Raw genomic sequence first — 11,038 nt, 5'->3', positions numbered from 1 at the left:
ATTATTATGGATATTATTATCTTTTGCAATTTGAGTGCAATTTACTCCCAAGAAGTTGATTTACATAACAAACACATTCAAATTATACTTTCTAGAAAATAATTTCCTTGTGTTTACTTTCGGAAAAAGAAGCCTTTAAAAAAAAATTCAAACACCAAATTTTAAAAATTATTATTTTATCCTTGCATTTTGTCAAAATTTACTATTTTATCTAGGCATTTTTTGAAATATACTAATTTTTCACTACGTCATGCATATGTTATAATACTTTGTCTTCCTATCATTTTTTTTCTATTAAAAATTACAAAAAAATTACTAAAAATGCAAAAATAAAATAGTTAATATTGACAAAATATAAAGATAAAATAATTAATTTTTTCAAAGTAATTACAAATATTGATGGAAACAATACAAAAGAAATCAACAAAAAGATAAAATAGTGTAACAATGCAAAATATAGAGAAATTAGTATATTTTCATAATTCAGGAACAAATTAGTATATTTTGACAAAATAGAGTGATAAAATAATAGTCTTCCTTTAAATTTATAATTAACTCAAAAATTATAAAATTTTACAAAAAATGAAAAGTTTCCCTAAATTTTAGTTAAATCAATATATGAGAACCTATATTTCAAAAACTGATTGTGATGTCTTTAAATTTTGACTCTATTAACATTTTGATGCTTCTGTCAAAATAACCTCTTTTGACTATCAATTAATAGATAAATTGTTCCCTAAATTATAGTCGAAGTAACTATGAGTTCTCCAACTTAAAATTTTATTCTGTTAACAGTTTGGTCCTCTGATAGATAAAGGAACCAAGTGTTAACAAAATTATAATTTAAAGCCTTGATAATTAATTTTTAAACGGCCTAACCATTACTTTCACCTTGACCTTTTTGAGTAGTTGCGATTCTACTCTAAATCGAAGTTATATCCTGGGCACTCTAAACTTATCAACATAATTGCAATTATACTTTAATTTGCTTTTAAGGTGCAATTGCACCCTAAAATGGAATTAGAGTACCCTAAACTTAATTTGTTGCAATTTCACCCTAAAAACAAATTAAGGTTAAAATTATAATTAAAATAATATAGAAATGGATACCATAGCCAATCCAAAACTTAATTAAAGGCAATACATAACATTTGAATTAAAAGCAAAAATTTATCATATTTTTCTCCTTTTGTATTTAACTTATTATCTTTCTCTCCTTTTAGAAAATTAAACAATGGCTACAACCACCGGGACAAAAGAATCACCATTTTTTTACATTGTTTTAATCAAAATTCCAACCTTTGTTCACTTTTAGGGTGCAATTGTAATAAATCGACTAATTCAGAGTGTTATAATTCACCTTTAGAGTGAAATTGCACCCTAAAAGCAAATTAGGGTATAATTACAATTAAAATGATAAGTTTAGAGTTGCCAAGGGCACAAAAGTTGATTTATAATGAAATTGTAAGTACTCGAAAAGTTGAGAGTGAAATTGAAGGTCGGAACATTTTTGAAAATAGAAATCCTCATATACTAAAAAAAAAAAAAAAAAACTAAATTAGACCTTGAGTTACAGTCAAATTAACATATAAAGATCTCTATTTCAAAAACTAACTGGAGATCCCTAAATTATGACTTTATTAATTAGTCCTTCCATCTAAAAAAAATGAATCAAAGTGTTAATAGAAATCATAAGTAAATAATCAAAATATTAACAAAGATCAATTAAAGACGTTAGAGTTAATTTGGTCATAATTTAAGAATTAATTTCTCAATTAATTGACAATTAAAATATGCTATTTTAGATGAAAGCAGTAACGTGTTAACAAAATTATAAATTAAAAACTTTATAGTTTAGTTTTAACAATAAAAGTCCTCGTATGTTAAAGTAGCTATATTTTTAGGACCAATTTATTTCTTTACAAAATTTTGCCAGGCAGAGGGCATGCCGTAATGCCTAGCTTATAAAAGTGCTAGTACTATTTCTGAACCGTAGAAGGTTGGTGCCAGTACTCATTCGAGTTTTCTCCGAGTCTGGGCCGGTCAAAACGTGTGCGAAGAAGAAGAAAATCAAAGAGACAAAGAAGAGGATTGCAGTAAGAGAGGCAGTCTGCACCGGACAAAACTCAGGACATCCGTCGCCGATGAGTCGATCAGTTACCAGCACAACCCCTAAAATCCTTTGGTGACATATTTCTCCGGAAAACTAGTGAAAACGAGAAAACCCTAGCGCGTTTTTACCTCTGTTATTTTTGCCGAAACTGATCTTCGAAGGGTATCTAGAGTTGGGTATGCTTAATTTCATATATCTTTAATTTATCCATGAGAGAGATTACACAAGCATTTTTTCTTAATCTAGTCTAATTAGCGATTAATTTCTCTTGTAAATTCGTAAAGCAAATTTTGACACAGGGTGCTCTTAAATTTAAGATTTTGCTCTTCATGTTTTATGAACTTGTTGTTTGATCTTTGTAATTTGGGTTTTAAAAACATTTGATGAACTATCTACTTAGGCGAAACTGAACTAGAATGGTACTACAGCATTTTGGCGTACGTATTGAGATTGCTGTATGGTTTATCTGACTGGCTTCATTATATATATATATAACACTTTAGTTTTCTTTTTTATTCTTTGAGTATTTTTAATCTTTGGATTGAAATAAGTTTGGGTTCTAATTCAGTATCCTTATATCAATTTTGTGATAACATTTTTGAAGGATACAAAAAGACTTTGGATTGCTTCAAGGGGCATATGTAATGATTAACTTATTCAGGAACTGGTATAAATGGATTTGGGACATGTATTTAGGGGTATTGGGAATGATTGATGGTAAATATTTAGGTATTGGTTTAGATGAGCTTTAGGACATGTACTTAACGGGACTTGGATAGTAACTTGTTCAGGAATTTGGAGGCAGACCATTTTTGTAGGTACTTCCCCCTAAAAGGTCGGGCAAAGTTGAAACATCAGTCACGTGCTTTTTTGAGTTTAAGCACAAGAAGCTAGAATCTATGGTAACTTCTAATGCAGAGGTAATAAAAACCCATAATTTCCTTAAAAAGCAAATTGAGGTAAAAAAGAAGTTGCAGAACTTTGTAACTTCTAAGATTCTTTAGGTCTAACATAATTTTTTTTATTAGACGTGTCCACATTCCACAACAATATATCTTAGATGTACATGTCAATCTATTTGAATAAGTTTTAATGCAATTTAAGTATATGTTTATAGCATACTAATATGATATGCTTTTATGCTAAGAAAGCATTGATATGCTCTGTTCACCTTTTTATTTTATTTTTTAAAAATATGATAGACTACTTAAGGATTGGACTTACAATTTAATCATATTGTTAGTAAAATAGTTGAGATTGAGAAATGCATGAAATTCACCAAGGAACCTTCATTTTGGTTAAATAAGATCTTGTGGCATATATTTTATAGGAGACTTTCTATATACAACTGATAATATTTCTATGTATGCGCTAACATTATTTACTCTGTCAACTCACTAAACTTGGTGGCACTGAATTTAGTTAGACCATCTATGTTTATATAACATTTTTCTATGTGCTGATTAGTGTGCCTGCATGCTTGTAGATAAACATCAAGTATGGCTGCAGCAGAACCGGCTCCATCTTCCCTAGGGCCTCGTTATGCCCCAGAGGATCCCACCCTTCCTAAACCTTGGATGGGACTGATTGATGGAAGCACTGGCCGTTTATATTATTGGAACCCTGAAACTAACATCACGCAATATGAGAAGCCAGCCTCTTTACCTCCACCATTACCACCTGGCCCACCTCCTCCTGCTTCTACTCCTAAGTTGGCTCAGATACCAATGGCTCATTCAGCGGCACAACCAAATGGCTTGGTGGTTCAGATTGCACAACAGATACCACAGACCACAGTCCAGCAGGGTCAGCAGATCAGTCAATTACCTCAGCAGGCTCAAGCCACGCAACAGATTACTCAAGTAACACAGCAGCTGGGGCAACAGAGCAACCAGTTGCCTCAACAGCAGGGACAACTAATGCCACAGCAGCAGAGTCTCCCAGTATCACAAGTTTCTAATCAGCTGATTGCACAACAAGGTTCACAGTTGGGGCAGGGCATGCAACAGCCAGGACAGGTGAGGCCTCAAATGGTGCAGCATCCTGGTCAGCAGATGGTATCGCACATGGGGCAGCAAATGCCTCAGCAGGGAGGTCTGCAGTTGCCGCAGCAATCAATGCAACAACAACCCAGTCAGCTGATGCCTCATCAAATAGGGAATGTGCTGCAAAATCAGAACTTACAAATGTCACAACCACAAGGACAACAATATGCATACCAGCATTATATGACATATCAGCAGAACACCCTTCCGCAACACCAACAAAGCTCACAGCAGGCATTTCCTAATCAACTTGATTATAAGGCAGGATTCCCAAAGAGGGGGGAAGTTGATTTTCAACAAGGAAATCAAACTAGTTTTTCACCGTCTCAGTTCCAACCATCTCAGTTTCAACAGTCTGTTGCACAGTCGTCTCAAAACCTGTCTGTGGGAGGTGATTCAGCTTCAACACCTCACACAGGTGCTCATTTGGGTCAATCTCAACAGTTCATTGGTTCTGCTGTTAATGTGCAACAGCCTGCTTCCATGGCCCAGTTGCAGCAAACTGGGGATGATGTTGTTCACCAGCAACATGGTCCTAGGTTTCAAAATCACATCGGTCCATCAATGATGCATAATCAACAGTCTAATGTGCCCCTTCAGAAGTCTAAGAATATCCATGGTGGGTCTGGTAGTGATTACTATTTTAATGCTACAATGGAAGGGCCTATAGTTAGTTCTTGTCAGCCTAAGCTTGCAGCCATACCAATGGGGATAAATCAGCAGGTATGTGTATGAAACTTTTTTTTTTTCATCGTCCTTTTCATGTATCATAACTGTACATACATGCATAAGCCAATAGATACCAGTTGAAACGATTTGTTTGATTATAAGTTATCCTCTGTTCCCAACCTAAAATAATTATGATGTAGCATTTGAGCATTATTGATCCTCCAATGTAAATGTCATACATCTTCTCTTTCGGTTTTCATACCAAAAGATGTGTTTTCTATCTGTTCAGGAGGCAAGGATGGGTGGTGTGCCTTTTCAAAATGTCACACCTGGTTACAATGGTGGATTTAACTCAGCCGGGCATAACATGCATAATATGTATAATCATGCGATTGGTGGTCCGCAGTTTCCTAACAATGCTTTGATGAGGCCCCCTTTTGTTGGAACTTCTGATGTTAGTAACCTTTCACCTGCAGAAGCTTATTGCCAAGAACATGAAGTCACAGCTACGGTCTGTACTTTAATTTGATTGGATTCTATACTAAATTATTAATTCATTAGCATGCGCACACACATTTGAACGACGTATATATTTATGTAGTTGAACACGTGTTTTTTGGATACATGTGGCTAATGGATATTGCAAGTCTTTGAGTAATAAGTACTGACTATTGTTGTTAAGAAATAAAAAGTAGATTGTCTCAAAGAAACCACTGAAATTAGCTTTCATGGTAGTTCAGTTGCTAAGTCTACCGGTAGACTGTATAACAATGTTTGTGTATATAACTTCCGTTTAGTTTTATATGTACACACACATGTGTGCATAGACATACACATATGTAGGGCACCATCATAAGATGATGCAGAACTGCTTGGAAAAACTTGAAGTTTTTAAGAGCAAGGGTTTACAGAAACCAAGAATTAGGTCTTGAAAATCGCTATGGTAGATCTGAATTTCTTTAGAAAATAAGGGAAAAATTAAGCAAATAAGAATACACTGCTCACTTCACACTAATAGAATCTTAGGCTCACTTCTGTCAAGAAAGTATCACACTTTCTAGTGTCAGAATTGCATCATTACTACTTGAATATAAAAGCGTAATTTGCTGTAATTTCATTGACTGAAACTTAATTAAAAAGCATTACTAGCATGGTTATTTATAGACCCAAACTATTCCAAATGTTAATAGGAGTTCCTCGTATCGGTATTCCTTGACTAGAAACTTATTATTATTATTATTATTATAGACATATAAATGCAACTCTAAGAGGCACTGGAAATGTACTATGATTCCTAAAATAAATTCTAGATGAAAATTTAGACCAGAATTTTAGCTTTTGAATTTGGATTTTCCTGGTTTCCTTGGCCACACCATAAGATAGAAGTAAGAAAAGAAAAAAAAAAAAAAAAAGAAACACAATTCACTTCATTCTTGCACCTACAGCCCATTCCCTATTTTTCTAAACTCTTCCGATGCCTCTTATCTCCCCATTCATTTAGAAACCTTTTTAACTCCTTTTCTGTCTCTCGTCAGCATGAGCTTTTTTTCCTCCCTGTACAGAACCTCGACAAATGATATTTCAAAATAAAGTGGCCCCTTCTCATTTTCCTCACATCTGTTTTTTTGTCGCAATTTATATGGCTGGTGTTTCTCTTAGGCCTTCAGATTTGTGATTTGTCTATCAGAAAAATTGATAGATTGAATTGGTTCTTTGAAATTTCCTATTCTCTAAATCATGTGCTTTTAAGGGATTTTTTTCTTCTTTTTTGTGTTTCTTAATTTTGAGACTTGTTTTAATTTTGCTTTTCCTGTGAGTGGGATTTGAGGCTCTCTTCGATTTTGTATGTATTTCAAGTTAGATTCTTCGGTCGAGCATGTAATTTTTTTTTAAAGTTGGTTTTGCATTTGATTACAAAAGGGGGAAAACTAGTTTGATTTAGAATTCTTCTTACGCTTCATGTTGTCCACACAATAAAACTTGGGTTTTGCTTGTACCATTTGAGTTTTGGATGGAATTCTTTTAATGGAAACAAATGATCTAAAAAGGTTATTACAGTAGAGATAGTCTTATTTATTCTTCTCCATCAAGCCCTTTTTTTACTGTTATTCTGAGAACTAAAACAAACAGCAGCCCAAACCAGACAACCAAATTGAACCAGAATTATTAAGTTTGGTTTAGTTCGAATCTGTACTATGTTTGGTTCTGTTGGGTTCAGATTGTAATAGAATTTGCTTATTTTCGCTTTGAAATTTTCAGATTGAGCTATACCAAATTGAACTGCATGAAACCCTACCCACTACTAAGTTGAACTAAAGATTTTCTGTATAATCCAACTCTCTAATCCATAACACATATTGCTGTTATGATAATTGGGATCCATGCTCCTTCCAGTTACTTTTCTCTTCTTTGAGATTTGTATGGTTTCATGAGAATCGGGTAATTTATTCTCCAGATGCATAAGATTTTGGTAGCCCTGATAGCTGTAGATATTTGTAGAATTTGTTATTTCCTAGTGTATTCTAGGAAGATTCTTTGAGGATCTCATTTTCTGTTTGTGCATTTCTTTTTTGCCTGTTTCCCCCTTTGAAAAGTAACACTCCTATCTTCTGTGGGAGAGTAAAAAAAGAGAAAAGGAAAGGGGGGGGGGGGGGGTTGGTAGTTAAGGGTTTGGGGGTTGTATGTGTGTTTGCATTTAAGGTTTCATTGTGTTGTTCCTGTTTTGGGTTAACTTCTTCCTAATTTCTTCAGTTTGGGTAGTATGTGACTTCTGTGTCCTGTTTTACTGCATAGGGTGACAATGTTCCTGCTCCATTCATCACATTTGAAGCCACTGGTTTCCCTCCTGAGATATTGAAAGATGTAAGTTCTACCCCTACATGATGTTAGATTCTATGTAATGGTTTTACAAAACAATCGTGCGATCTGCTTTATTCTGTTTTTTAGTTATTGTAGCCTTTTGAATTGTTTTAAACTCATTAGTTCTCACTTGTCGCAGGTGCGATATCTGCTCCAGACGAGGAGCATATGTCGTACGCTGCTCTGCTATTGGCACACTTATACATGCAACAACTATTCTGATTTTTGGAGGCTGCAAAAAGGACTGTTGGGGCCTTTCTTGTGCATCTTCTAGGAGGGCGGTTGGCCATTTGTCCAATTCACACCTGTGTGACTGGGATTTCTTGCTTATTGGCTCCGCCTCATATGTCTTTGTTGCCCTATTAGTTGCCTCGAGTTGCTTCTGTAAGCAACTCTATAACTGTGGATTTCTTAGTTTTTTTCCCATCATGACACTGTATTGATACTTTTTTTTTTAAAAAAAAAAAATTCTTCTAGGTGTGGTCACTTTTCATGTGTTTAACTTATTGGTTCTCATTATCTATTCATTATTTTTCTATTTCAGATACATGCTGCTGGGTTCTTATCCCCTACTCCGATCCAGGCACAGACATGGCCAATTGCACTACAAAATCGGGATATAGTCGCAATTGCCAAAACTGGTTCTGGTAAAACGTTGGGCTACCTGATACCTGCCTTCATTCTTCTTAGACAATGTGGAAATAATCCTCAGAATGGCCCTACCGTGTTGGTTTTAGCTCCAACAAGGGAGCTGGCCACACAAATACAGGACGAGGTGATAAAATTTGGTCGATCATCGAGGGTCTCATGCACGGTGGGTCTTGTTTCTTCATTACTAAAATAGTTTCTAAAACTGATAGTTTTCCTTTGGAATTTTGGTCTGTTACATGACTCCATCTGTTATTGCAGTGCTTATATGGTGGAGCTCCAAAGGGCCCTCAATTAAAAGAGCTCGATCGAGGTGCAGATATTGTTGTGGCTACTCCTGGTCGACTCAACGATATCCTTGAAATGAAGAAGATTGACTTTGGGCAAGTTTCACTGCTTGTGCTTGATGAGGCTGATCGAATGCTTGATATGGGTTTTGAACCTCAAATTCGTAAAATTGTGAATGAGATACCTCCTCGGAGACAAACACTTATGTACACTGCAACCTGGCCAAAAGAAGTGAGAAAAATAGCAAGTGATCTTCTTGTTAATCCTGTTCAGGTGAACATCGGCAGTGTTGATGAGCTTGCTGCAAACAAGTCCATCACTCAGGTAAACTGTAAACTGGTTCATTTTTGTTGCTGTGTGATTGCACTTGAGAGTTTTATGTTTGTAGAGAACTTCTGAAACTTGTTGAAGGTTCACTTTCTCCTTTGGCAAATGATTGTTAATTTTTTACATGATTCAAAAAGTTATATGGTTCTTTTGCATTTTGATTATTTTCCCTGTTCTACCAAATTAGATAATGTGAATTGAATCTGCAGTATGTTGAAGTGGTCCCACAAATGGAGAAGGAGAGGCGCTTGGTGCAGATCCTCAGAGCACAGGAGAGAGGTTCAAAAGTCATTATTTTCTGTTCCACTAAGAGATTGTGTGACCAGCTTGCCCGCAGTATTGGGCGCAACTTTGGAACTGCTGCAATCCATGGAGACAAGTCTCAAGGTGAAAGAGATTGGGTGTTAAATCAGTTCAAGAGTGGAAAATCACCGATTTTAGTTGCCACAGATGTTGCTGCCCGAGGTCTTGATATCAAAGATATAAGGTTTAACTCTCGCATTTCTATTGTATGAATCAAACTTATGCAGATTTATTGGTGGAGATACTGGGAATATGGGAGTTACTGCTTGAATGCCTAATAGTAGTATTTGAGCTCAAAATACTTCTTTTGAATCTCACGCTGTATTTTAATGATACAGGGTAGTGATAAACTATGATTTCCCCACTGGAATTGAGGATTATGTCCACCGAATTGGTAGAACTGGAAGGGCCGGTGCAACAGGTGTGTCTTACACCTTTTTCTCAGAGCAAGATTGGAAATATGCTGCCGATTTGGTCAAAGTTCTGGAGGGAGCTAACCAGCATGTGCCCCCAGAGGTGCGAGACATGGCTTTGCGTGGTGGGACTAATGTTGGCAAGGATCGTGGTGGAACCCATCGTTTTGATTCTGGTAGTGGTGGCAGTCATTGGGATTTTGGGGGCCGTGGTGGCATGAGGGATGGTGGCTTTGGTGGCCGTGGTGGCATGAGGGATGGTGGCTTTGGTGGCCGTGGTGGCATGAGGGATGGTGGTTTTGGTGGCCGTGGTGGCCGTGGTGGGTTCAGGGATGGTGGCCGTGGTGGGATGAGGGATGGAGGCTTTGGTGGACGTGGTGGACCTAGGGAAGGTGGCTTTGGTGGACGAGGGGGCCGAAATGAGTTATCTTCAGGGCGTGGAAACAGGGGACGGGGATATGGTGGTCATGTTGGTTGGGGTAGGAATGAACATGGTCTGCATGATCGACACACCAATATGGATGGTCGTGGACGTGGCCATGGAAGGGGAAGATTTGATGGGAGAAGAGATGTTGAAAGGAACAGAGATAGAAGTTATAGTCGGAGCCCAGAGAGGGATAGAAGTTGGGGTTATAGCCGCAGTCGCAGCAGAAGTAGGAGCTGGAGTCGCAGTCGCAGTCGAAGTTGGTCCCGTGGCCGCAGTCGTAGCTACAGCCGCAGTCCTCGACGTGGCAACAGTTACAGCCGCAGTCCTCGACGTAGCCGCAGCTACAGCCGTAGTCCTAGAAATAAGTCAAATAACCGCAGCCGTAGCCAAAGCTATGATAGAGCTGAGAGGCCAAATGAAAAGAACTTTGATGAGAATGATGTTACAGCAGTTCCAGAATCAGAAGCTCCTCAATCCAGGGGGCCTCTTATGTCCCCAGGTACACATAATAACGCATTTTCAGGAGTGGTTCAGAGCGATGTGCCTGAGCCACATCCAGAGGCTGCACAAGCTTCAGGCGTAGAGTCAGTTCCTGAAACTTGACTTACAAAACAGCAATCTTATGGGTATTTTAGCAGGGTATCCAGGTTTTGTTTATCAAATTCTTCTTTGATCAACTTATATCATGGCAGGAGAAATTTATGTTGATTGATATGGCGAAGGAAGTTTGCCACCAAGAAATGGTGATATGTATGTGGAGGTATCAAAGTCAAACAAATAGTCCTGTTTTGCCTGTTACAATGTAGTTGAGCTTTAGTTATGCAACGTTTTATTTAGGGTAGCTTGTGGTCCATTTGGTCATTATCTCTTTTTCTTTCTTTTGGTGGCTGTCATAGAACTTGGGATAGACAGACACAAGGCCAAATGAATTATTTATTTTTTTCCA

At 37.0% G+C, this 11,038-nt stretch overlaps 1 protein-coding gene across 2 annotated transcripts; it reads left to right on the top strand.

Moving 5' to 3' along the window:
* Positions 1–1,932: 1,932 nt before the first annotated feature.
* LOC105643743 (DEAD box RNA helicase family protein) lies at positions 1,933–11,038 on the top strand. Of its 2 annotated transcripts, none has more exons than XM_012228942.4 (8): positions 1,933–2,284; positions 3,600–4,881; positions 5,117–5,338; positions 7,621–7,689; positions 8,231–8,500; positions 8,596–8,946; positions 9,159–9,436; positions 9,591–11,038. In XM_012228942.4, exons 2-8 carry the CDS (start codon positions 3,613–3,615, stop codon positions 10,693–10,695), a joined length of 3,564 nt encoding a protein of 1,187 aa, XP_012084332.2. In that variant the 5' UTR covers positions 1,933–2,284; positions 3,600–3,612; the 3' UTR covers positions 10,696–11,038. The 2 variants fall into 2 exon arrangements, with proteins under 2 accessions (XP_012084332.2, XP_089583038.1); XM_089726912.1 differs by having other exon boundaries at positions 1,933–2,289.

This window comes from Jatropha curcas, chromosome 10 (genome assembly GCF_041381405.1).
Source record: "Jatropha curcas cultivar XTBG-Jc1 chromosome 10, XTBG_Jcur_1.0, whole genome shotgun sequence".
Taxonomy (NCBI): domain Eukaryota; kingdom Viridiplantae; phylum Streptophyta; class Magnoliopsida; order Malpighiales; family Euphorbiaceae; genus Jatropha; species Jatropha curcas.
Note: the sequence above shows the minus strand (reverse complement) of the source record. Positions and strands in the feature narration are given on the sequence as shown.